Consider the following 27,327-nt stretch of genomic DNA (forward strand, 5'->3'; position numbering starts at 1 on the left):
ACTTTTCCAACCTTTTGTTGCTGCCATCAAATCCAACATGAGCTCATGTTTTGTCACGACGCGTTCTTCACAGTTGCAGAACGAAACGTAAATTTCCATCATGTTTTTAAAGCAGAGGTGGACACAGTCGGCATAGACAGGTTTAGATTGTAGTGAAACCTCTATTCTGTGAGCACTCAGGACGTCACAGCACCTCAGGCCGCTTTACAGCATCCTCCATTTGTGATTTTCTTCACCTTCAACCAGCTGCTGCTTCTAACCCCTGCAGCCTCCTGTTGGGCGTCTCACTAACGTCTGTGGGAGTTTGGAGCGCGTGCTGTCCTACAGACTTGCCTGAACAATCAGCCTGCATCAGCAGAAAGCTGCGGTTTTAAAAGCTGCCTGACTGAGAAACACTGAAGACTTGTTATCAATGCTGCCGTTGCTGTTTGGACAAACTAATGTCAAATCTGGATTTTCCTGCAGGTGTAAAAAATGATTCTTGCCATTTATCTCCATTAAAATCTGTTCACCGATGCTGCACCCCAGGCTGGACTGCAGCGCACTGTCATGCAGTGAGATTAACAGGAAGTAGAATCCCTGAGACCGCCTCTGTGTGCCTGAGATGACCGTATGGGATGGCTGGATTAAAAAATAATCTCACCATGAAGAAGGTCATGGTGGAGCCTCCGTGGATGGTGCCGTACTGGATGTTGGTCTGGTCCGCCAGATCGTCCGGAGACTCGATGGGCGCCTCCATCCTCTGGACCGTGAGAAATGCTGCCAGGTTGGCCGTGTAGGACGAGATGATGATGAGGGTGAAAGCCCACCTGAGGGAGGAGAGACGAAGACCTTTATGTTTTTACCCTGCAGCACAGCCCCACTCTTCCCCCTCGCCTATCTTCATTAAGAGCTGAGAGAGGAAAACGCAGCAGAGAGACAGATGGAGGGCACTGCAGGAAACGTCAGGAGTTTTAGGTAAAAATCATCAACCTAAACATGAACTCGAGCTGCAGCAGAGACGAGCAGGACGCCTCTGCTGCAGAGGAAATGAGGCGGAAGTGATGAGCAAGGGAATTAGGGAGGGGGGAGAGAATTAAAGAGGAGGCAGAGAGGAAGGATGAAGCAGAGCAGAAACTAAATGAAAAGCAGCCCAGCAAATACAGGAAAACAGACTCGGGCTCTGGTGATTGGCTCGAGGCCGTGATTACTTCTAATGTGCTGTGTTTGCACAGAGCGCTGCGGGAAGTGGAAGACACACTCTGTGGTGTCAGCGGAGACGAGACCCACGACTGCGACGGATCTCGTTTCCATTTACAAAAAAAGAAAACACACAAAGAAATGTTTCTTAAAAGATGAGCCGAGTTTCAGGGGAAACGCCAGAGCTACGCCGCCAACTCTGTGTTGGTCACCACACATCAGCAAGGCAGCTCCCCGAGCACGCTGGGTAAAAGGACCATGGCTTTATAAAGGTTTGAGGTTATATGAACTGAGTCAGAAAAGAGTTCAGCCCAGCGAGGAGCTGCATGTGCGCTTCAGCGTTTGCAGCAGAACGCCGTGATGGGTGCACAGCAGGAGCTGCGGGAAATGACCCCGCGTCCTGAGGAATCTGAGATCTTTAGACGCTGCGAGAGGGAAACTACAAACGTGATCGCGTTTAAGCTAACCTCCCTCTGACGGCCTCTTTGCTTCCACTCTGCCTGAATATGCAGCGTGAACAGCGCAGCGAGCCACTCGTGAGTCTTTCTAAGGCTAAGTGCCAGACGAGGCTGAGAGCTGTGAGAGGAAAGATGCTGATGGCCTCTCCAGTCCCTCCAGTATCACTCCACCATCTGTCTGACTGCAGCTACTGGGACTGAGGGAGAGTCAGGGGTGGGGAAGTACTGACATACTTTGATTTGGTCAAAGTACAGATGCAGCAGTGCAGAAATACTCGGTTCTACACAGAAAAAAACTCACAACACAAAATGTTTCTGGCAAAGTAACGACACACATTTTGATTTTGTAGTCAGACGGTTACAGGTTGGCTCACCTGCTTTATTCTGACAAGCTGCACCTCCATCAGCACCACCTGCACCTCACTGTACATATGACTGCTACACTTACAGCTAAAACATATGATCTCACAAGATGGAACAATCATTTCATTATCCTGATAACGAGACCACGTGAATATAGAAACGTTTCTCTGCACAGAAAATAAAAGAACCAAACCTGCAGCTAAACCACAGCGAAGAATCCTCCACCCAACCTCCACCCTACACCAACACTCACTCTTATCTAATGTGAGCTTAGAGCACTTACTTACAAACGAATCAGGAAGGTTAGTTTCAACTTACAAAATCAATGAATTTGAAAAATTATATTTTCTATATTTTTGGTTTATTTAAAGTTTAAATAAACAGAAAGGCTGAAACGATTAAACAGCAGTGAAAGGAGGGCGAGACAGAGGGGGCGGGGGGTGAGGGCGAGTCAGAGGGGGCGGGGGGTGAGGGCGAGTCAGAGAGAGAGAGGGGGTGAGGGCGAGTCAGAGGGGGCGGGGTGTGAGGGCGAGTCAGAGAGAGAGAGGGGGTGAGGGCGAGTCAGAGGGGGCGGGGTGTGAGGGCGAGTCAGAGGGGGCGGGGTGTGAGGGCGAGACAGAGGGGGCGGGGGGTGAGGGCGAGTCAGAGAGAGAGAGGGGGTGAGGGCGAGTCAGAGGGGGCGGGGTGTGAGGGCGAGTCAGAGAGAGAGAGGGGGTGAGGGCGAGTCAGAGGGGGCGGGGTGTGAGGGCGAGTCAGAGGGGGCGGGGGGTGAGGGCGAGTCAGAGAGAGAGAGAGGGGGTGAGGGCGAGTCAGAGAGAGAGAGAGGGGGTGAGGGCGAGTCAGAGGGGGCGGGGTGTGAGGGCGAGTCAGAGGGGGCGGGGTGTGAGGGCGAGTCAGAGAGAGAGAGAGGGGGTGAGGGCGAGTCAGAGAGAGAGAGAGGGGGTGAGGGCGAGTCAGAGGGGGCGGGGTGTGAGGGCGAGTCAGAGGGGGCGGGGTGTGAGGGCGAGTCAGAGAGAGAGAGAGGGGGTGAGGGCGAGTCAGAGGGGGCGGGGTGTGAGGGCGAGTCAGAGGGGGCGGGGGGTGAGGGCGAGTCAGAGGGGGCGGGGGGTGAGGGCGAGTCAGAGAGAGAGAGGGGGTGAGGGAGAGTCAGAGGGGGCGGGGTGTGAGGGCGAGTCAGAGGGGGCGGGGGGTGAGGGCGAGTCAGAGAGAGAGAGAGGGGGTGAGGGCGAGGCAGAGGGGGTGGGGGGTGAGGGCGAGTCAGAGGGGGCGGGGTGAGGGCGAGTCAGAGAGAGAGAGAGGGGTGAGGGCGAGTCAGAGGGGGCGGGGTGTGAGGGCGAGTCAGAGGGGGCGGGGTGTGAGGGCGAGTCAGAGAGAGAGAGAGGGGGCGAGGGCGAGTCAGAGAGAGAGAGAGGGGGTGAGGGCGAGTCGGGGGGGCTCCAGAGTTCTGGTAACGAACTCATCATTTGATCTAAACCTGCAGGACACCGGCCCTCGAGGCCTGGAGTTGCCCACCCCTGAATGCAGCGCTCACCTCACTGTGTCTCTGTGGCATCCATCCACCCCGACCTCCTCCCCACACCCACCCTGGTTTGCAGCAGCACACAGGGGGTGGAGTTTCATATGAACATATTTGGGGGCACTTCCTGAATCGACCACTGCTGTACTGATAACACAGCGTGACCAGAGCAGGCGAAACGTGCTAAAATGACTGCAGCCTGATGGGCTGCGGTGGTGATTTCTCTGAGCGTGACACCGCGTGACGCCGTCTTCCGCTCAGGAACGGTCGTCCTCGCTGTCCTCCATTATTTATAAACGACCTTGTAATGTAAATGACCTCGTGTTTCACATGAAGTTCGTCTGTCTGAAGATGTTCGTGCACATTTGGAAAGCGTGACTGAAACATAAGCTGGTACCAACCAGACTCCGCTGACGCAGCGTGTGGACAGCGCCCGCGGCATGATCTCGGAGCCCTGCTGCATGAAGCCGCCCACTGGGAACCACAGGCTGTTCCCCAGCGTGTACTGGTTCTCCAGGATGTCCCGCCGCTCCCGCAAACACGGATGAGGGTTGTACCATTCGTAGGGACTGAGCCTGGGGAGAGAGGACGAAACATTAAAACCCAGAGTAGCTTTAGCCTCAGACACGCGGCTAACATTTCACGGTCAGCTGCCTGCACTTATGGAGCCCTTAAACCTACGCAGCGGGGCGGCTCTGCTCTGTCAAAGCGATGCGGTGAGAAAACAAAAGAAAAAAGGCGAGAGAGACGAACGTCACGCTCGACACCTGAAAGGAAACGACGAGGTGACTGTGTTTAGACGCTCAGCTGGAGCGCACGACTGTTGCGTGGAGTCATTTTAGCATTAGCCTTCCATTAATGTTACATCATATTTTTACTCTATGTCGATCTTCAACAGAAACGGGACACCCTCTGGTTACGCCGGGTTGGTCACTGCCACGCTTCCTGCTGCGTGACGCGGCTTTGACTCGCCTCTCACCTGCACAAGGTGAGGCGAAGACTGTAAATCAGCCCAGGCAGAAATAATGACAGCGGACACTTCATTAGGTACACCTGGCCTGTCCTCATTAGACCCCCTTTTTCCTTTATTTTTAGTCCATGTTGACATGACATCATCATGACATCATCACACATTTCTCCAGAGCTGCTCTGCTGGACTGAGATCAGAAACCAGAGATGATCTGAGGTCATCGTCACCGTGTCTACCTGCATGAACGCCCTGAGCGCTGCCACGTGATTGGCTGATTGAACATGTGTGTTACGGAGCAGATGAAGAGGCGTGCCCCTCCTACTCTCTGCTCACATATTACAGTTAAACACAGATTAAAGCTGTTCTCTTCATGCTTTTACTCTGAAGTGCAGCTCGTTATGATGTCATCACTAAGCAGCTGATGACATCATCAAATCACGACTTTATGATAAAATGACTTTTTGTGTGCTGTGGCTGAATGCTTGGTTTGTCTCTGTCAGCTCAAGCAGAGCTGAGCGTCTGAAGCTGTGACTGTAAATAAAGTTTCGATACAAAGTCCTGGATGGCGTGCAGAGCGCGTCAGCGATTTATGGCCCACCTTAGAAAATGCACAGACAGGTGTCTTACCTGGCTGCGAGGAAGAGGACGCAGCTGACGGCGAGGTAAGCCAAAAGCATGAAGAGCCAGACAGCCGGAGAGAACGGGTCCAGGAAGGAGAAGTAGCCCGGCTTACGACCCTGAAACACACACACAGATCACATGACCACGGCATTCCTGACCGGGAACGTCGGGTCTCCGCCTGCTCTCGTGCTTCATCCACAGTCTGTAAAGGGTAGGATACAGCTTCCTGCCGTGGACGGCGATTTGTGATAATGACCGTCTGCCAATCACAGCACACTCTGAAACACCTTCACACTGACAGCTGTGCATTTTGGAAAATGACGCTCCTGGAACAAAAAGCGCTCGTTCACTTTGAACCTGCAATTCCAACAACACAACAAAAACAACAGAACACAAAATTACACTGACGAGCTTTTCAAGCGCTAACGAGCGTCAGCCAGCGCTCCCTGATGGGACGCCTCCCGTTGACCCGCTTCATCACGTGGCCTGCTGTCTGCGATGCCTCCATCACCCCCCATCTGCTGGAAAAAGGATTTGGCAGTGAGGGGAGCAGGAACTCCCAGATTGGACTCAATTAAAGCAGATGACTGGAGCTGGCAATCTATTCAGGCTCTGATTTCTGTCCATTCTGGCTCATTTCAGAAACAGCTCATGAGGCTGGCAGAGCTGAAACGATCGTGTGATGTGGCTCAGACCCAATCAAACATCCCGGGCACAAGAGCAGGTGACAGCGGCTGCATCCAGCATTCCCGACTTCACTGGCGACTGAAAGAAAATGTTCCTACGGGAGCTGTGTTTGCAATACAGCGTAGCTCTGGTTGGTTGGACAGTAAGAAGAATCCCGTCTTGCTTATTCAGCACAAGGTCGAGGGGGGTGGAGCCTAACCCAACACACAAGGGGGCGAGGGGCAGAGAACACCTGGACAGGTCTAACACAGGCAGGCAGCTAATTAGGCTAACCCCACTGTGGGAGCAAGCCCGAGTACCCGGGCGGATTCAAACCCACGACTTTCTCGATGTGAGGACACAGTGCCGGCCCCGCGCCATCCATCAATATGTAGCGGTCGCTCGTTTATCGCGGGAGTTATGTTCTAAAAATAACCCGCGACAGGTGAAACCCATGAACTTTATTTTTTACAGTCATTATGGATGTTTTAAGGCTGTAAAACCCGTCACGGCATGCTTTACACACTCAGACACGCATGAACGTTTTCACTTTTCTCTCGTTTAAACTCTCAAAGTTCAAACCTTTGTAGAAAAATAAGTCCAGAATTATAGGATGAAACCAAACATTGTTGCGTTTCTTTGGGAGGAAACTTACACACATACAGTGCAGCACTGCTAGGGTCTAAGATTGATGTAAATTTGACAAGCTGAACGCACTCTGCACTGTACAGGAGACACGGCATGAGATTGATTGACAATGGTCTACAGCCAATCAGGACGCAGAACACAATGTGCTGTAAAAAAAGAAAAAAGAAAAATTGCACAAAAAAAAATCTGCGAACCAGCGAAGCCGTTATAATGAGGGAGCACTTTCATCGACAAGAAGACCCATGGTGGAAATAAGGTTGGAACGTGTACACGTGCAAACATGCATGTGTGCCCTCGTGACGGCGACTTACAGTCTCACGTGTTACCTGGCCGTTACGATGTCTACCATCCACCTACACCAGGGGTCGGCAACCTTTTTGATGATGAGTGCTGTCTAAAATTTCCTCAGAAGTCAATGTGCCGTATGTTTGCATTAGCAATAAATAATATAACAGTTACACACTTATATGTGTTCACAGATGTTGGCAGCTGTCAGCGAATAGTATTCAGCTATTTTGAAACAAAAAAAGACTTTTTATCCATAACAGCAAATGAAGTGTACAACAGAAAATACAAATGCTGTTTATGGTCTCCTCACAACAATGTAAACAGACGCTACTGTGACAGTGATGTACAGTCTTGTTGGTATATGTATGATTTCTATACATTTTACGTCAGATAAAAACTTTGGTTGTAAGATTTAGAAAATTATTTAATAAAAGCTAAATATTTTAAATGAGAATAAGAAAGAAAAGTATTTCTTTGTGCCCCCCTCTCCCTGTTAATGCCCTACATGCCCCCCTGGCAACACTTTGCTAGACCCGCCCCTGCACAGTTACCAGCTGTCAGCTGCATAGAAAAGGATCCTGGTGTTATTTGTCTCTCAGAAACAGTTCATAACTTCAACTCATCCATGTCACCTAAAAGGTAAACCTGTTTCTCCATCACAGCTCTGATGATTCAGTAAGGACATCTCCTGGTTTCATCTTCATGTTTCCCTCTCACCACATATCCAAACCGACATCATGACCAGCAGCTTTACAGCTGTGGCTCCAGCAAACATCAGCTGATACTAGAAATTAATATTAAATAAATTCTAACAACAGCTGATCAAGCTTAAACGTGCTGCTGTTGTTTAGCGCGACATCCGCTGGTTTCCTGTTTCTGGCGCAAAGTGAGCGCGTGCCCAGGGTTGCCGACCCCTGACCTACACAGTAGTGATGGGGTTTCGGCTCTTCAAGTTGTTTTGTTGCTTTAATTTATTTATTATTAACAATAATATAAAATTATGCACAAAAGGAATTACTAATGTAAAAGAAAAAGTGGTTTTATTAATATATGTTTATATAAAAATATACACGGTGGCCCCTAGAGACAAAACACGTTTCTAGCGTTAACTGAACTTCAAAACAGCTACTGAAGATATGCGTAGCCTAATTTAGAGTTTAGAAATGTGTTAGACAGGATGTAGAATTATTGTAGAGACTCTGACACTGCCCTGGATGTAATAAAGGCCTGAGTGTGTCATAAACTTAGGAGTAGATTTCTAGGAGACCCTCCCCCAGTTTGAACTGTGAAAGTGAGACAAAGAGAGGTTAATGTTGAGTGGAAATTCCTCAGGGCATGCCTGGGTGGGAGTCTCAAAGTTTGTAACTGAATAACTTCGGTTTGGAAGGGAGATGGACTTTTATGACCCTCAGGAAGGCGCGTACATAGAGATATACGCACATATAGGGCTGCTCAATTAATCGAATTTTAATCACGATTACGATCTGGGCTTTCAACGATCATTAAAAATGACCGAGCCGATTATTAGCCCCTCCCTCATTTATCCGCGACACCTTAAAGGCCGGTCCGTGAAAATATTGTCGGGCATAAACCGTCCGTGGCGCAAAAAAGGTTGGAGACCGCTGATTAAGAGGACCCGAGGGAAGCTCGGAAAGCTAAGCAGAAGTTATTTGGAGAGGAGAGAGTGACTGCCGCTGGTTGAAAAGAGAGGTAAAAAAACTTCAGTGGTGTTGCACACTATGTTATATTATTTTTTTAAAGTCATTGTTAACCCTTTAAAGCCGGTCAGAGCAGCACGCTCCGTGTTGTGTAACTATTTTTAAATCCCTGTAGAACCTGAACCTGTAAGCTAGCGCAGTAATTTTTTTGCATATGAAACCAGAGGAGTTGTACTTACAACTGATGCCATCAGCTTGTCCTAAGTCACAGTTTCCTTCCACATAAAGCTTTGCAAAAACTGCATAAAAGGCGCTTGCAGGAACAAAAACATAATACTCCAGAAACACGCTTTGCCGATCCGATCAGCTGTTCGTAACACTTCCCACAGTGAAACAGACGTCGTCGCATGTCCGCCATTTCCTGGCCGAAACCGGAAGTGACGTCATTTTCGCGGAAATTGTAGTTTTTTACTTGTAGGCCTTAAAAGCCTGTACTGGTCATGTTTGACTTTTCTGAATAGTTGCTGGGATGCTTAGAACTCGAATTGCACTGCTGTAAATAGTTTATTTTGATGCACCTGCTGTTTTCTTTGCAAATTTGCATCATAGGATTGTTTTTTCGTTTTTCCTGCAGTATATAAAAATTGCTGTATCTCCAAAATAAAACTATGAAGACACTCAAAATAAATTTCCTGTTGTTGTAAACTATTTTTTGCAACTTTTTTTTGTATTTAAAGTTTTGAGGGATAAACCTCTTAAATTTCTCCAAGTAGAAATACATGTAAAAAACAAAAAACAAAAACGATTTTCAATTTTTTTGTAGTTTATTGCACTTTTTTGCAATTAATGTAGTTACTATGGACTTAATGCATACATATTATTAAAATATGGGCTATAACAGTTGTATAGCAAATTGAAATGCTCCCACAAACGGCACTACAACATGTAAAAAAAATAATATAAGCTCTGGCGGACTTGGTTCTATAGTAGGTCTTAAAGGGTTAAATAAATATCGTCAAATAATCGCGATCTCAATTTCAGTGAAAATAATCGTGATTATCATTTTTGCCATAATCGAGCAGCCCTACGCACATAGTGCTTTAACTGTTACGCACACACGCCCATTCACTCACGTGCACTCACATAGACACACGGGTACGCGCACACACAGGCATTCACGTGCTCGTGCACATAGACACAGAGTTTGCAGCACACCGTGGGGGTTGTATGATACAGTCGCTCCTACAAAACTGTGTTTCACAGACAAAGGAGTGAAGATTTTGCAGAGGGGCACCGGCCTGGCAAGTCTTCCCTTCTAGAAGATGCATGCTTAAATGAGATGAATAAAGGTTTTGTGAAATGACTACTGAGTCCGGTGCATCTCTGGAAGCCTGAGGAATAAAAAGAACCGGGGTGAAACTGATTTCCCGACACTACCTAGATCACTTAAATTACACAATTGAAAGCATGTGTGTATTGTTTGTGTATTTATCCACAGGTTTCTGTAAGAGCGTACGTAGGCTGCCATGACAGACCACTACTTCCGTTGTCCGGTTTTATACTTCCGGTTACTCAAAGCGAGACCCAGCGTTCAGTCGTTGCTAACAACAAAATCAGTTACTTTGTGCGGTAATAAGTGGCTTTACCTGTTCGAAGATGAGCTCGGGTTCAACGTGTGCTGTCATCGGCTGCCACAATAATTCAAGAAAACTGAAAAACGCATTAGAAACATTTTGTCTTGAGCATCAACAACTTAGAAAGGCCTGTCCGTGCCCACCGCCCTACGCACTGCACTCTATGCCGCGGAAGGAGGATCGGAAACTGGCGTGGCTGGCAGCTTTAAGACTCAAACACCCTCCAAAGAGAGTTTATGTTTGCTCCTTTCATTTTATCGATAAAAAGCCCACAGAGCTACACCCCGACCCGGAGCTTTATCTGGGCTATGACCGACCCCCACCGAAGAAAAGAAGAAGGCTCACTCGGACCACTTTGAGTGTGACAGCTTCCAGTAATACGAACAAAAACACAGAATCTGTACCCGGTAAGTGAAAGTGTAAATGTGGTTTGCCACCGTTTCGCATTTTAAACACGCAATTCTTTACTTTTACTAAATAATAGCCTATGGTGAATGGCGTTAGTATCAGCACTAGCTGGTTATTAGCAGCAAAGTCTAAATTTTAACGAAAGTTTATAATAATAATAATAATGCCAAAAGATTAGCTCCAAGGGCTGTAAAAGTCTTAGGTTTGTGTTTATAAAGAACATATTTTTTCAAGTTGAGAAAACTCAAGTAAAAACGTTAAAGGCAACCTTTGCAAAATACCAACAGTTGTGACTTTTTTTTAGAATGTAAAATAAAATCTAATCACATTAATTGAATAAAATTGTGACAAATTTTTAGGGGACTTAGGAACATTTTATGTTGACATTTATGATTTTGCATTTGTGTGAAAAAATGTAGAATGAGAAATTTCACTCAAATATAATAAGCTAAGTGACACTTTACAGTTTCTCTTATGCTAACAGTTTGACTGTACATCATATTTTTGTCTTATTCAGACTCCACAGTGTTACGTTCAGTGGAATTAGACCAGGCCAGCATCTCCACACAACCCCCTGAGCCACATCTGCACTCAGTCCACACACAGTGGGAGGATCCTTCGCAACAAGACCATCAATACTGCAACAGGTCTCGCAGAAAAGATGTGCAGGATAAGATGACTCAGTGTGATGAAGTTGCATATTTCATTCTTCAAAATGATGCAGACGCTTTGCTGTACACTGGGATAGCCTTAGAAACATTTAACACACTTGTGTCGACACTGGAAGGATATGACAACAATGAATTTACCATGCCTGTCCGAGATCAAGTCCTCATGACACTTATGAAATTAAAGAGTAACCGTGTAATAGGTGACCTAAGCCACCAGTTTCATATATCACAAAGCATGGCCAGCAAGATCATCTCACACTGGTTAGACAAGCTGGAGGAAGTTCTCCGACCATTAATTCCATGGCTGCCAAAAGAAACTATTCAAGCAACTATGCCTGAAGCCTTCAAGAAGAACTTTCCAAATAGTACATGCATTATAGACTGCAGTGAGACCCTTTTACAGAAACCCAGAAATCTGGGCTCATGAGGGGAATCATACAGCCATTATTATTCACACAACACAGTCAAATATTTGGTTGCTGTTGCACCATGTGGACTAATCATGTTTGTGTCTGCGGCATATGGCGGCCGATGTAGTGACAAATTTATCACAATGGACTCTGGAATATTAACATACCTAAAACCTGGTGATGAAGTCATGGCAGATAGAGGTTTTACAATTAAAGACTTACTCTTTGAGAGAAAAGTTAGATTAGTAATACCCGCTTTCACAAAAAAACGTAGACAGCTAACTGAGGAACAGGTAACATACACACGTCGGATTGCAAATGTAAGAATCCATGTTGAAAGAGCAATCAGACGCTTGAAAGTCTACAAAATACTTTCACAAATTGTTCCTATAAGCATGGCTCCTAAAGTAGACAAGATACTGAGAATATGTGCTGCTCTAGTGAACTTAAGAGAGGATCTCATTCGTGATACACAATAATTGTGTATGTTATGAACAATTGTGGACTCGGGGATATTAAGATGGTTACTCAGGACATAAAGTTGTGTAGTGTAATGTGATTATTTTCAAATTTGATGTACATATATGTAGAGAGTAAATAATTCCAGGTCTCACTTTTTTATCTTGTGTTCTAGATGAAAGGTTATGTGATACAGTGTGTGTGTGCGTATGTATGTATGTGTATATATAAAACAATTGCAATCAATCAATTGAACAATTATTACTTTTTTATTCAACCACAATGTGATAAATTTCTTAAATGAAAAAAAATGTTTTTCTCAAATCTACAATAATTAGTTGTGCATTCTTGACATTTTTTTGTGTTGGAAGATTACAGAAATACAGAACTATTCACAACATTTAATGTTGTCAGTTTGTCATTCATTTCCCACCATATGTTACAACTACGTACATTTTAGTTGTATTGAAATATTTAACAGATTTCATATTGAATGTCTCCTTTCATTCACAAGACAGAGACCAAACTCTGCAGACATGTTGGTGTCTGACTGTCCCATTTATAGTTGTAACATGTATTAAACCTTGCCCATTATCTTCAAGTATCTCTCATTTAACTGAAACCGTCCTGCTGCATACTCCTCTACAAGTCGAGGTAAGAAATATGAGAAGTAAAACCCTCTCAAGCGTTTTACTTGTTCCTTTACAAATGCTTCATCATATTGCACTGTAAATGAAACATGCTCAGTAGGTGTCCAGATCACAAGTGTGGCAGTCTTGAGCCCTGTGCAAAACATTGTAAGTTGCACTTGCATGTAATAGCCTCTGCTGCCAGTTTTCTGCAGCTGCAGTTTTCGATCTACCAGTTTGATATCGCTGCATTTCTGGGTAAGCTGCTCCGTGAGTGAAGGATAAGTCTGCACAGGACATTTTATTTCTAGAAGCACATCTGAGTCAATGACCCCGTCAGGACTCGCAGAGAGCCATGGCTCCTGGATGCTGATAACACTACCCATGTGAAGGATGTTCATACCCTGTTCTTTCAGCTGATGACAAGCTTTAACTTCATTTTCTTTACCATAGTTTGTTTCATAATTCCCACGAAAGGAAGGGTACATGTGCTCAGATAAAAATTTGTCATTTTTTGTGGTGGCACGTACTGGAACTTTTTTAGCAGAGCTTGCTGTAAGTCTGATTTTCCTGCAGTTGTGCCACAAATCAGATGCACTTTGCTCTTTTGTTTCTTCTTATAATTGTTCTGCTTGCTCTTCAGAAACTTGAATGTATGCCTGGTAGAATGCCCTGCATGGATTACAGCTTAGTTTGTAACTGTGTGCTTGGTGTGGCTGAAAAAATTGCTCATCAACTTTACTGTTGCTGTGAGGACCTGCAGATGGCGAGGCATTGTAACACTTTCCAATTAATGTGTTCTTGAGGAGGAAAAGTGGCTTCACTGGTGCTTTGCTAACACTGTCAATAAAGTCTTGATGTGTAAGGTGATATGGTGTGTTAGGGAGAGATTGTGTCACTGCAGTCCGGGAGTTCACATCGTACTGCTGCTCTGCCCTGTGATGTCTGAAGTTTATCTGGCTTAGACGTTTAGGTTCAAGGTTCTTTGCTGTCCCTGCATTCCACCTGCGCTGCTCGTCTGTACACGCAAGCCCTGTCTTTCCACTGATCGCAGCATTCTGCACCTGTAACAAACATTAATAGTTTTTTCTCACTGTCAATACTCAAGATTTAACATAATGAGGAAGTTTACACTAACAAAAGCAGTACACGGTTGGTGTCCTGCATGTTATAGATATGACCCTGGGTCAATACACCTGAATCATCCAAAACAGATATAAACACTGGCAAAGTCACCCATATTATCCATTTCATATTAATAGTCAGTTACTTTTTGATGCAGAAATATACATCCAGTCTAATTTTTTTCAAAGTAGTGTGTGTGTACAAATATACATATATATATAAACAAACATGTATTATACTACTCTGTGTCACTTCTTATAACTATAGTTTTTCTTGTCTTGTAAATTTGACCTTAATGTTCAGTCTTTTATTTTTTTTATATTTTATCTTCATGTGATTGTACAGCATACAGCCCACACAAAGTTAACGAGTGGCTTTCACATGTAAACAGTGCTCCACGTAATACTTGGCTAGATGGCAGTAGCGTGACTCCTTAATCACAGCCTTTGACCAGTCCAGTGTTTCTGTTTCAGTGATTTAAACATTGTGATATCCAGATAAGTGATATACCTTCCACAGAATAGCAGCCGCATGGCTACATGATCTCCCTAATCCGGCGATATAGGAACAGCCGACTGTCTCCACTACTCCACTTTCTCTTAGCATTGCCCATGCTAAGTGTTTCGCTTGATTAATACTCTGGCTCGGCTCTACAGCTGCTTTAAGAAAAATAAAGTCGCCTTGTTTGTTGAGCAGTACTTTATCAATTTTGTTGCTGTGCAGGTAATTATACGCCTCGGTGCTCTTGTAATTACGTAATTCCTCGCCATCAACGCCTTCGGAAAATACAAGGTAATTAATAATGTCGATGTAGCTAACATCGGGCCATAGTTTCATGTCATCTATCCACTCCGTGAGAAGTGACGGGTGAGGCACTGCAACTGAACTGTCCTCGCTGCTTTTTAAAACATCTCTACTGTGTATCCACCTTCGATGTGTTGCCATTTACTCCAGGTAAAACAAACTGCAGTGAGAGAAATCTTTATCAACAGTGAAGGTGTAACCCCGCAACTGTCAACAACAGCGCAAGCGGAAGTAAAAAACCGGCTTCCGCTATGAATCGGGGTAATGGCGCGAAATCAGAAATACTGTGGATACACAAATGGTAAATGGCCTGTATTTATGCAGCCACGAGGTAACAAAAGCTCAACACTGCCCCCTAGCATCCTGGAGCACTTCTGTTGTGTTTTGGAGTTTGTACGTGCTTTGTCTCTAGGGTACCGTAAATATACTTTTATTTATTCACTCCACATAAAATGTAATAAATCATATAATACAAAAATCAACTATTCACATTTCAACTTTTAACTATTTAAATTTTCAGCTTTTCCCTTTTAAACAAATTTAAAGTGAAACAACACAAAACACTGCAAACACAACACAATTAAATATAAATTAAACTATGAAAACAAAAAGAAGATGCATATTCTCTGTCATATGGACCTGCATGAATAAACTTTCTGAATCCTTTATCATCTGCAACCAAGTTGTGGATGATTACTATACCTTTCTAATGTGACGTTGTTGTCCCTGGCTCTCTCTCTCTCCCTCCCGCTCTGTTCCTGTGCTACTGAGTGTAACTACCGCCCCTCCCCCTCTGCCCAGCATAAAGCACAAGGCTCACGTCGTTCACGTCAAAGATCCGACTCTAAGAGCCGTTTCGTTCGCGACCGACACATCACTACTACACAGTCACAGCGCTAGCTAGCATTAGCAAATCTGCCCGCTGTTGGCTCTGAAAATCGAGATGCTTCAAAAGTGAGTCAAGCTTATGCAGGAACACACGAAGCCATGGTGCAATTCACCACATGCACAAATAAAAGAAATCTAACCTCTGACCCTGAATAAATGTGTGCGATAGGAACTTTTAGGAACTTTAGCCTGTGCTAAACCTGGCTGAGACCCATGGAGGCAGATGTGTCAGCACGAGGAGGACATGAGACCATCCAGACTGAGGAGATACAAGTTTAACTTGAAGCTTGTTATCGTGTTGTATTTACACTTGTCTTGTTTTACAGGCGTCTGTATTTAGAGCCGTGTGCCGCTAGCAGCTCTAATATTAACGACGCCGCTTCCTCTCCTCGCAATCAGCCGGCGTCTGCTCAGCGATGGCGTCACACGATCGCAGTGAAACGCTGTGCCTCAGATTCAGAGAGCAGGGCAGTGATGATATATCGAGCACTAATGAATTGGGAGCAGCAGCAGACATAAATTTGTAGTGTTCAGCGCTGGGGGGGGAGAGCAGGGGTAAACACGATGGCTCTTCTTCTCTAATGTGTGTGCACAAGTCAACAGCTTGAGCAATTAAACAGATTACCATCTTCAAGTGTGCTCGCGAGCTATTTACACACACGCAGCTATGAGTGTGTGTGTTTACAAAGCACATAAAGCTGTTGACGCCTGCAGACACGATTGGATTGTGTATTCAGTTGCTTCGGGACTTCTGAGATTTAATTCCTGTTGGCTTGTGTGAGTTTGCACACCGACATGTGCGCACACAGACGTACTCACATCGTGCACTGATGTTGTAGACAGTCGGCTAAACATCGCCTGTTACGCTGTTGAAGAAATCGGTGTAAACTCAAACGCCACCACAAGGGAACAGTGAAGGGAACAAATGAGCCCAAACAAAGCAAACAAGGATACAAAATCCAGCATAAAAATGTGAAGCACAACAAACATCAAAGCCCCCAATCAAAGCTAACATCAATGAACTCGAATAGGAAACAAAGAGAGGAAGACGCAGCTGCAAGATTCAAATCTCAGCAGCAGGCCCGGGATCGCCTTCTCTGCTCTGTGACGACTAAAATATGTTCGCTCTGCTCAAGTTCAATCAAACAGCACCAACATAAATAATTTAAATAATTTCCCCCAGGGATCAATAAAGTATTCTGATTCTGATTCATGACAAGGCGGCGTTTCAGGGAACGCCCCCTCAGCTCAATAAACCAGCCCGTGTGTGCAGCGGTGCTGATAGCTGATCTATCAGCACCGCTGCACTCGATAACAGACGCCTGGTGTTAGCGGGATACATTCACGGCGTCTCGGTTCACATTCTCCACTCCACACTGGAGCGGGAGGGCGGAGCTCCCCTCCGGATCGAGGTGATGGATCTGCCCGTCAGCCCGGCGCTGTGACAGCGTAAATCACGCCTGCAGGCTGTGAGCACAAATGTGCTCTCGCTCAACTTAATCCTTAAATAAACACTTAAGAAGCGCGAGCTCGGCCTCTCCGTGCACACATTAAACAGCTGACTGATCGTAGAGTCGATACACCGAAGCTCTCACAGCGGACCTGGTCAAACATGGAGGACAGAATGCTAATGAGCCGCAGTACAGTGTCTGAGGGCAGGAGCTCCATCAGGAGAGACGAATAAATGTTTGACAGTTCTCACACTGGAGCTGCTCACGCAGGCCTGACTGCTGCCGCTGCGCCTCCGAGCCACGCATGCTTTGCGGATCAGCGTGCTTCATGTGCACTGGTGCATGCCACAAAGCTGATGTCATGCACAGGAAAACAGGCCGCTAAACGCATGGCTGACTGAAACACACCTGAACACGCTCGGACGCTTCGTTGCAGAGCTGAGACAAACATGGTGTCCATAGTTCAACAGCAGCACATCATCACGTGTCCGAAACACTTCTGTGTACTGAGCGTGGACGCCGTGACCAATCAACACTTGGCTGCGTCTCGCTGCTGCATTGGTCATGTGATTTGGACGCGTGGGCTTCAGAGGGTTAACCTGCGCTTTTAGACTTTCTTAGTCCTCCTGCCTTCATATTTCACACAGGACTGAAATACATCGAACTAACAACGACTCTAAAACAGGAAACGTGCCCCTCGCTCCGCCGCCTCCTACACAATCCTCAGAGAACTCAATAATAATTAATAACAACAGTGTAATCGTCCCTGAAAGCGTCCTAACCCCTGAGACTGAGGTTCACCCAAAAATCTACAACCTGAGCAGGTTTCTGTCAGACTCACAGGAAGTGAAGGCGCTGCTTTAGATTCCAGTCAGGGACGCAGAGCCACCGATCCTCCCTCAGAGGCTGGAAAACTCATATTTTTCAAGCAGCAGCAGGCGTCACCTTCTCCCCCAAACTGAATCACAGGAGGAGAAGAAACATGCCCTCCATCTGTGTCCCCGGCTCGGCTTTTATCTGCTCCCCCAGCTCTTCCTCTTCCTGCGCGATCTCTCGGGTCGCAGGAATATTTGCGGTCGCTCGGTCCCAAACTCACAGTTTGACTGAGTGGCCCGAGCCATCGCCGCCGCCAGCAGCAGAGCCTCACTGCCATGTCTGAATCCATCCAATCATCAGGCGGACGGAGCCGGGGCGAGACAGGAAGTGTCAACAGGTGCAAACGCTCGGCTGTTCAATTTGTAAAAGTTTGTGCGAGTCCACAGACGGCGCCTGGAAATAAACGGACCTTTAACATCGTCTAAAAAGCGCTTCTTTGGACGAAAGCAAACCGCCCGCGGCGCTTTGACGGCGCCTCCATTAATATTCACCTGATGGATCTGAGCACGCACGCGTCCCTGAAGGGTCAGCTGTCATTTCATCTGAACCTTCAGGGCCTGCACACGTTAAACTGGAGCTATGACCTCATTTACATCCTGGCGTCGCCGATGTGATGATGTTCTAGCACGTGTGCACCAGCTCGCTGCGTTTCCACCTGCTGCAGGTACAGGAGGCGTAACCAATCCAAGCTCTCGGTTCAAGCTCGGCGGTGAGGCAGGTGATCTCACAGCGTGCCAAGCAATGAGCACAGTTTCAACAATGGGCCTCTCTCCATGCTGTGTGAGCCGCAGACGCCGGGAACATGACACTAACACCTGCATCCGGACAGACGCTGCATCGCACATGGGTTTGTTCTGTCTCAGACAGCCATCACAGCCGTGCCCAGAATGAGACACGCTTGTGCTGGTGTTAAACATTTGCACCTGTGCCTCTTCAGTTTCAGTTATTAGGACCTCCAGTAGCTCCGGCCATGTAGCTGCTGGTAAAAAGAAGGCTTCATGCGCTCTGAGCAAACCCGACTGTTCATACTGAACCTGATATTTTAATATCAAAGATCCCACGAGAATCCTCCACAAACACATCGAGTTTCTCTGCGACTGCGACTCACAGCGAGGTCGAGACTCCATCAGGAGAAGCACATGGCGACAGCGGAGAGAAAGAAGTTAAACTTTAACAGGAAGACTGAGTCTTCCTCTGTTCTCCGCACAGAGGTGGGGTTTCTCTGCTCTGCGGTACGACGCTGAGCGGCTTCCTCAGTCTGGGTCTGTGCAGCTAACTCAGCTAGCTCTGCTGGAACGTCTTATTAAACCTGTTGTCTGCTTATTTGAAGCCTGCGGTGCTGACAGCTCCACTGTGCTGTGCTGCGATGCATTTTTTATGAGCCTTACAGGTGCTGTGGGTGTTTTATTATTTCATATGCTGCACGGAGGCGGAGAGCACAGGGTCCAGTGCCTGCTACGCAGAGAGAGCTGCAGTTCAAGTGAGGTTAGCGACTGAAGGTGCGACTTAGACCGCTGTTCCAGGGAAGCACGGGGAAAGGTTTCATCTCATTGGTCAGCAGGTTGCTGATTGACCCGTCGGACTAGTGTTTTGACAAAACGTCCTACTTTTATAGGTAGCGCGGATGTCTATCAACCCGGGACGAGCTGCCAGGTCAGCGAGGCTGAGCGCGCTCTGAGGCGCCCGAGCAAGGATTCGTTAAAAAAATGAATCCTTATTGAAACTGTAAACATTTTCTTTTGACCGACTTGATTCTGAAATTAAAATGAAACAAATAAATACAATTGATCAGCAACATTAACGACTCAAAAACCCAAACTCAGCCCTTCTCATATCTATGAAACACTTTAACCTACAAAGTCACAGTGAAGCCAGCGTTGGCACATTTCCTCGTCTTTGCTTTCAGCCAGTGTTGCCAACTCCTCAGTAAGGAAAATCGCTATTGGCTGTCCTAAATGTCGCTAGAAGTCGCTAAATGACGTCATCGCCTAATTTGCATAATTGGTCATGCTAATGTAATTGTAACCTATGTTGTTGGAGAGAGAAATAACATCGTGGAAGAGACATAAAGGGAGTAAAAACGTCCTAAATGCATTTAGAGTTTATTTAGAACTACAAATTAAATTTATTTTAGCAATTATTGTTTTTTAATGTCACAATTCCAACCCTGCTCCTTTACCCGGGCTTGGACCGGCAAAAGTGACCCGAAACAGGCGCTCTGGTGGAGTTACTTTGTGTGTGTGTTTATAAGTAGTTTTAAACTTGATCCACAAAACAGCATAAGAGTAAAGGAAGACCTGACTGCATTACAGTCAGTGCGGGAGCAGCGGCTTCGCTCATGCGCGATTCATTTGCAGTTTGGATGCACAGGTGTGAACGTCTTCTGCCCTGATAGCAGCGGGGGGACTATCTGGAGGACTGTCCTCCGCCTGTGAGCGCTTTGGCACGGGCGAGGTGCCCACGGCAGCACCGCTGCTTGTTAAGAGTAAAAGCGATACCCGCTTTCACGTCAAAAAGACGTCATAAATAAGTCTCCAATAACACCAGAAAAAGTCGCCAGATTAGTTGCTAGTCGCTTTTTAGAAAAAAGTCGCTAAGGGGTCTGAAAACTCGCCTAATATAGCGACAAAGTCGCTAAGTTGTCAACACTGCTTTCAGGACACTTTCGTTTGTCCCGTTATCTCCGTCTCTTTTCGTCGCTGTTAAATATTTTTCCATTTCTTTTTCAGGTTTGTTTGCTGCACTTCATAACAACCCTGCCACCTACTGTAGTGGATGTGCAATTACACTTTATTCTACTCTGGCATAAAAAGCATGTTCCCCGGGGTCACACGTGCCTCCCCCCGGCATCGCACCACCCCACTGACTCCTCACGTCATGTGTACACGCTATCTCTGTACTCTGACATGTTTTGCTTTATTTGGGAGGTTTCTTGGTTTGAAGCAGTGACACAAACCGCTCTGTGGAAAAATGTGGCGTAAAAACTGTGATTTGGCTGTTCTGACACATCTCAGGTATTCATGCTTGAACCAGTGTGACCAGCATCAGAAGAAATAACCAGTCTCTGATGTCTGCGCTCACGCTCCACGTCTGTGAAGAACAAGTGAAACGTCTTATTAAATCTCGTTCAGCCCTCGTCGTGCATTCAGTTTGTGATTGATGTCAAGAATAGAAGAGCGAAGGCGAGTTTACCAGATGAACCCGGTACAGGATGCTGATCCCCAGAGTCATGAAGGGTTTGGAGAAATCGATCACCTTCTCTCTCTCCGATGTGATGGTGAAGCCGGCCACCGCCAGGTCCGCTTTCTGCTCCGAGACACAAACAGACAGAGCGGATTAGCAACACGCACAAATATCACTGTAGGCACGACCTCTGACGCCGTCAGGGAGGGACGGACGCCGGCGTGCTCTCAATGGTGAGATACAGAGAGGAAGAAGAGGACCAAGGATTAAACGAGCAAATGAGACAGAGAATTAGAAAGTGGAGGAGACGGAGGGAGGAGGTGAGGCGCTTTCAGATCGACCGGTGGAGCGTGAGAAAAACAAGTGAGAAGGAAAGAAATGAAATCAACATCAAAGAGAGGAGGAGGAGGAGGAGTTCAGCGCAGGTCTGAGAGGAAATCAGATACGACCCCAGCAGAGGTCAGAAGGATGGAGGGTGTGACAGAAGAGCAGACACGGTGGATGATTTCAGGTGTTGGTGAACAGAAACACGACGAGGAGGAGTTGAGGCTGCACAGCGGGAGCTCTCCTCTGTTATTCTGCTCTAATGGCTCCTCATTTATTCACTAATGAGCTCAACGACTTCCACTGAATCCTATTCATGTTCAACAGTTTTGCATTAAGCAGAAACACTGTGGGGGAATAATGTTTGTCTCTAATGATAGTCTCTGTGATCGGTGCCGAGTTTCATCATCACACAGTCCCTCCTCACAGCTCATCTCCTGCTGTTAGACGCATCATCCAGCCACAAACCCGCATTCAGTCTTTCAGGCTGCACTCTGGGTACTTCGGCTCATCATAATTACTGCTTTTGCCCCGGTTTTTAAATCGCCCTCTGAGTAACTACAGTTCATTCTCCTGCAGCACTCCTGATCTCTGCAGTCCATCATTTCTGTGGTGGCTCTGCAGGTCAGGCTCACTGATTTCAGGTTCAGCGTGTCCAATAGTTTAAAAGCTTTAAAGCTTCGACCTGAACTTACGTAATACCAGCTTTGAACACTAGGTGGCGCAGTGAGTCACTGTGGCTGTTTTTGTGGGCTTTTTTAACCTGGGCGCGACACTTGGGAACGCCGTCGGACTCAGAGTGACGTCCCGCCCTGAGAAACCTCTGGGGAAGTTGAAAAAAATCCCAGCAGTTAAAGCACTGCCCCCTGGTGTTAGATTTGAGCTCCTGTGCTGCCGATGACCGTCCCCGCCACGCCTGACTGATGCCTCGGCGGTTAGAACGCCGTCTCTCTCTCAAAGCTGCAATTTAAGGCACAGCTTGGTTCCAAATGTTTGAAGTGCCTGTGCAGAGATTCTGCAGCTTTTAATGAAATATTGATTTCTTATTGTACAGAAGTCATTGTTGAGGCTGCAGCAGCCGCTGAATGCATTACAAGTTAACAGCGGCTCCCCGGGGGGAGGGCAGGACGCTCAGAATGCCAGATAGAGCTTTTGTTCTCGGCGGGGGATTCGGCGGGTAAATCACGGAACTGAGACGGTCCCGTTTCAAGCTGAGACTCTTAAATTTAGACGGCTAAAAGTGAAAGGATGCTAACAAAATTTCCCCTCCCCTGTGTCGGTGTGAGGCGGTGAGGAATCAAACATTACAGTCTGTAGGTGTACCTAATAAAGTGGGATGGGAGACTACAGTAGTGATTTGGAGGCCTGCAGGGTGTTGATGGGGAGGAGAGGCAGACATTTAAACACTGAGACTTAATGCACAGACAGAAGTTACCATGTGAGCTGTGTGCAGTCTGTCAGCATGTGCAGAGGGCGGATCGTCTGCGGGTGCACGAGCCCACATTTAGTCAAAAGCCTTTAATCTCATTGAATCTGTTGTCAATGCAAACGTGAACACTCGTGTTTCCTGTTGGTGGAAGTTTCTTTGTTTGCAGTAGCGTTCACCTTGGCGGGTGAAAGATAATCTCATTACACTTTGAGTCAACAGAGTGGATCCAGGCAGGAGCGTTTATCTGGACCCCAGACACCTCCTGCTCCTTAATTAACACTTAATTGATTAACGAGTAGACACTTGTTAAACCAGTTTCACCCATTTTCATCAGACTCCTGTGTGTGTGTGTCTGTGTGTGTGTGTGTCTGTGTGTGTCTGTGTCTGTGTGTGTGTGTGCGTGTGTGTGTCTGTGTGTGCGTGTGTGTGCGTGTGTGTGCGTGTGTGCTGTGTGATTTATTATTATTACTGAAGGTTACTCAACACCAAGCTAACATGGTTAGCTGGCGTTAGCTGAGGTTAGTTCATAGACTGTTAGCCTTGATGGTTAGCATTAACAACCTGCTAGCTGCAGATAATCATGTTTGGTTCTGAAAGCAAAAGCAACTAGATTTTTAAATCTTAATATAAATGAGTAACAGTAGGTGGACATTAGGTAAGGCTGCACTTTTTGCAGCGATCTCGAATAGAAAACTATTTCTGTATCAGTGATCTGTTTTCTGTCTGCTTTCAGAACCAAACATGATGAGCTAGCAGGTTGTAATGCTGCCTTCAGTAATAGTAATAAATCACACAGCAATAGTACATCGAAGATACTGAAGGGGCACATAACCCAGGTAGCTAGCACAACTAAAACAAGCTATTTGCAGTAGGCTAACGTTAAAAAAAACGTACTTCCAGATGTTTCTTTGGGTTGGAGTCTTTTGACGCTGAGAGCAGCCTGGTCCCTGACAAACAGAGTTTGCATTGCACGCTTTCTTCTTTAAATGTGAAGTGGTGTGGGAAGTTCCAATTAAGAGATGCATTCCTGCCCGTGCACTGCTGAATACCACCTATTTAAGCAGTAACTGTAACAGTTACTCGTATTTTGTGTGTTTAATACGTAATGCTGGTACATGTATCCTCCCCAACACTGGCAGTAAAGACGGTTCATCGCTGCTCATTTTTGAATGAACACACAAAGTAAATAACAGCTTCACAGCTTGTATGTAATTTAAGCTCCTCCTCCTTCACTCACCCTGTTGATGAGCTCCCCCACCATGCCGGTCCAGCTGCCGTTGGGCTCTGGCGCTCCGTACAGCCCGTCGTCCACCAGCTTAATCTTAAAGGAGAACTTCAGGATGTCTGCCAGCTCCCGCAGCATGTCCACGCAGAAGCCCTCATACTGATCGTTGCCCTGGTACTCCTGGTAGTTGGACTTGCGCATCACGTAAGGGTTTTCCTGTCAGAGAGGAAGAGGCGGCTCAGAGCAGCAGGTCCACCCACCACAGACGCTTTGTCACAATCAGATACGAAAGGCTCACCAGTATTGTGGTGACGACGAGCGACTTGTTGGCCAGCGTCTCTGATGCGTTGAGGTCCAGGGAGGTGGAGTTCATGGCCAGCGTGTTGTTGGAGTACCAAATGCCAATCTAAAGGAGGGGCGACAGAGGAGTTAGAAGCAGAAACAGAGAGACCGAGGACGGGAGGAAAAGTGTTTCTAAGGTGGAAAACGTGATTTTTCTGTCAGGGTCAAAGTTCAGACCAGAAAAAGGCCGACGCTCTTCCAAAGACTGGGCCTCCATTAGTCTGATGACATCACCAGCGTGTCTGTCTGCTTTTAGGCTTTTTTCTTTCTATCAAGTCAGGAGATGTTGCGTAAGCACCGTAGGTTAAAGGTCACAGGCCGTGCGACAGTTGGTTAACGTTACAGAATTCACTGCTCCAGTTTCCATTTGTTCAAGCCTGCAGACGACTTTTCTCTTACAGTCGGCTTGACTTCGAAAACAAATAAATCACGACACACGGATTAGTCGATGACGTGTTTGCGGTCGAACACTGTCAGAGACAAACCTGCGAGTGCTCACACGTCTGTTACGTCTCCATAACAGTCGAGTTAGATGACAAAGACGACCCAGAGAGGAAGGATTAAAAACCAGTCTGGGATAATAAAACACGAGGAGGAGGGAGCTGAACGCTGCTGCTGCTGCAGGATCAATGCTGGGATCAATAGAGGAGGATCTGGCTCCTCCCACCTCGTCCTCTGGGTTAAATAAGCTTGTAAACACCTACACGCTGACCTCACGCCAATCCTATCCCATCTCCCAAACTCCCGACCTTAGCCGACCCCTCGCCCACTGCTGTGCATGTTTTAGCTGTGAGGAGACGAGCTGTCACCCAGAGGACTGGCTGATGGAGAGCGAGCACCACTCCCGTCTCCATCCGCACGCCTCCGTCCTCTCGGCTTTAATTCACGTCCAGCATGTCTCATCTATCTTTGCCTTTGCTTTGTTTACCCCTGAAAAACATTCGCTGAGGGTCATCACGCAGGATTTCCACCATGACATTAATACTAAAGAGCCGTTGAGCGTTTCATTCCAACGCTGCTCCTGCTGCAAGCACACAGTGTCCTGGCCTAGTCTGGGAAGCCCACCTGGATGAGGCTGCTTTGATACCTGAAGCTACACAAGCGTAAGGTTGCATTAAAGGGGAAGTGTGCTCATATCACTGAATATTCATGCAAACTGCTGCAGTGAAACAGCGAGGAGAGTATAAGTAATCCGTGTAAGCACCGGCTCAGGCTTCAGACAGCTTTAAACTCAACTCTGATTTGCAGGAACGGGGATATCCTCAATCTTGTTAAGTCTGACATCGACATCCATTTCTGGCTCCTTGGGTTCCATAAACAAACACACCCGAGGCTCAGCTGATAGTTAGAGCTTCTCAGTGTTTCAGTGGTTCTCGTGCACCTCAGGTGTCTTTCACGTGTTTCGAGCTGCTCGTGCTTTCCTTCCTTTGGACCTCACTGCTGCCTGGTGGCCTCCTGGACCGCATTCTTAAAGTTACAGTGAAAAGCTAAAAACACAGACTCTCGAATTACAGCTGAAAGTCTGCACTTTTGTTTGATTTCAGTCCTGTGTGGTGCAGTGCAGAGACAAAACTACAAACGTGTGTGTGTCCAGCTGATTATGGACCAAACTGTGTCAAAGAATAACTTGATTGTTTCATGATTACACTAGAAACATGGATAATGTCCATAACAGCAGCACAGTGCTGAGGTAACTGTGTGAATCCATTCGGCTCCTGAAAATGTGAAGCAAACTTAAATGGGTTTGACTAGAATGCATGAATCTGGACCTCAGTAGACGCCACAGAGTAAATGAGGTCAGAGTTAGCGAGAGCAGCAGATCTATCAGGATGAAAATCAATTTGGATTCGATGCAGGAAGCAGAGCAGCCTGAAGCAACGACCTTATCGAAGGAGCGGCTCATCCTCCGGGGAGCACGAGCGCGCTCTTGTGTTTGAGCTGCAGCGTAAATCACGCACTGTCTCGTTACTTCTCACGGGAAGCTTCACCCCTGGTACACGAGCCCACCTGACCCCGGGCTGACCTCCATTGATCTGCAACCTTTTAATATATGTATGAGGTCGTAAATGTGCGCCGAGCCTTCAGGAAAAAATTGGTTTGCACTGATTTTATCGACGAATGAGAGAAGGGTTTACTGCAGGGCAGACGGCACATCCTGCACGACTTTTAAGGTCACTGCGTAGAACATCCACGCTCATCCACCCGCCTGATCTAAAGGCACAAATTTACATCTCTGCGGCTGAATGATGACCTAATCTCTTTCCTGTCAGCTCCCCACTTGACCCTATTTGACCTCTGACCTCTTTATGGCCTGCAGGGTGTTTCTCCAGGATCTTCAGGGTGTAATTGGTTCTCTGGCCTTTGCTGTTGAACTCGATGTGACCTGTCAGACCGTCGTACTCCACCTGATGACACACGGGCAAACACCAAAGAGCAGGTTAGCAGGTTAGCTAGGTGCAAAGCTAACTGAACGTTGTGCTATATTAAAGTAATAATAAGATAATATCAGTAGATGGAATACAAACGTTAGTCTACTTTTAATTCTACTCAGCTTCAATGTGAAGAATAAGAAGGAAAATAAAAGCACATCTATTTCCTGATTGATAACGACATGTAAAGAACAGCATGACGCTGCAGTGACATCACCCGCTGATGTCACCATCTTTGTGACGGGCACCTAAGGTGGTCATGTGTCATCATGAGGTAACACGCCCTGAGGCAGGGCGGCTAATTTAAGTTTAAAGAGATGAAATTACTACTGAGTTCAGCTCATCAGTGCGGTTTCTCCTGGTGGGAAAATTAACCACGCCCCCCACCCTGAAGCATGACCTGCTTTATCATCTGTTTTAGTGAAAGAGGACCTTAATGTCCGCACTCAGTAAGACCTCAAACTAGCAAACGAGCTCGTTGACTCATTAGGACGGCGCTTATGGAGGCCATAAATCAGTGAGCCGTACACTTCTTTGTACAGCCAGAGTCGCCTCCTGCTGCTCAAGCGGCACTTCCACATCAGCTTTACTATTCAGACCCAAAGGCTACAGTCATCTTTTATATACAGTCTTTGCATGGAGTGACTGCAAACCATCCTGTCAGTGCTAACCT

General features: G+C 46.7%; 1 protein-coding gene and 1 pseudogene across 3 annotated transcripts in view; one reads left to right on the forward strand and one right to left on the reverse strand.

Moving 5' to 3' along the window:
* The window catches only part of LOC146682316 (glutamate receptor ionotropic, kainate 5-like), a 262,649-nt gene that overhangs the window by 10,113 nt on the left and 225,209 nt on the right, over positions 1 to 27,327 (reverse strand). For both annotated transcript variants that reach the window (XM_085446431.1, XM_085446430.1), the window contains exons 11-17: positions 26,526 to 26,630; positions 24,182 to 24,289; positions 23,896 to 24,099; positions 20,915 to 21,028; positions 5,114 to 5,223; positions 3,918 to 4,091; positions 644 to 809 (exon numbers count right to left, since the gene is read on the reverse strand). In XM_085446431.1, coding sequence (XP_085302557.1) covers positions 644 to 809; positions 3,918 to 4,091; positions 5,114 to 5,223; positions 20,915 to 21,028; positions 23,896 to 24,099; positions 24,182 to 24,289; positions 26,526 to 26,630 — 981 coding nt within the window. The remainder of the gene's footprint in view (positions 1 to 643; positions 810 to 3,917; positions 4,092 to 5,113; positions 5,224 to 20,914; positions 21,029 to 23,895; positions 24,100 to 24,181; positions 24,290 to 26,525; positions 26,631 to 27,327) is intronic.
* LOC146682317 (uncharacterized) lies at positions 9,935 to 12,248 on the forward strand (annotated as a pseudogene). Its single transcript, XR_014917601.1, has 2 exons — positions 9,935 to 10,408; positions 10,927 to 12,248. The product of XR_014917601.1 is annotated as an uncharacterized LOC146682317 (transcript).

This window comes from Copadichromis virginalis, linkage group LG22 (assembly GCF_057382275.1).
Source record: "Copadichromis virginalis isolate Kocher_CV1m ecotype Utaka linkage group LG22, C_Virginalis_male_GT1.1, whole genome shotgun sequence".
Classification (NCBI taxonomy): domain Eukaryota; kingdom Metazoa; phylum Chordata; class Actinopteri; order Cichliformes; family Cichlidae; genus Copadichromis; species Copadichromis virginalis.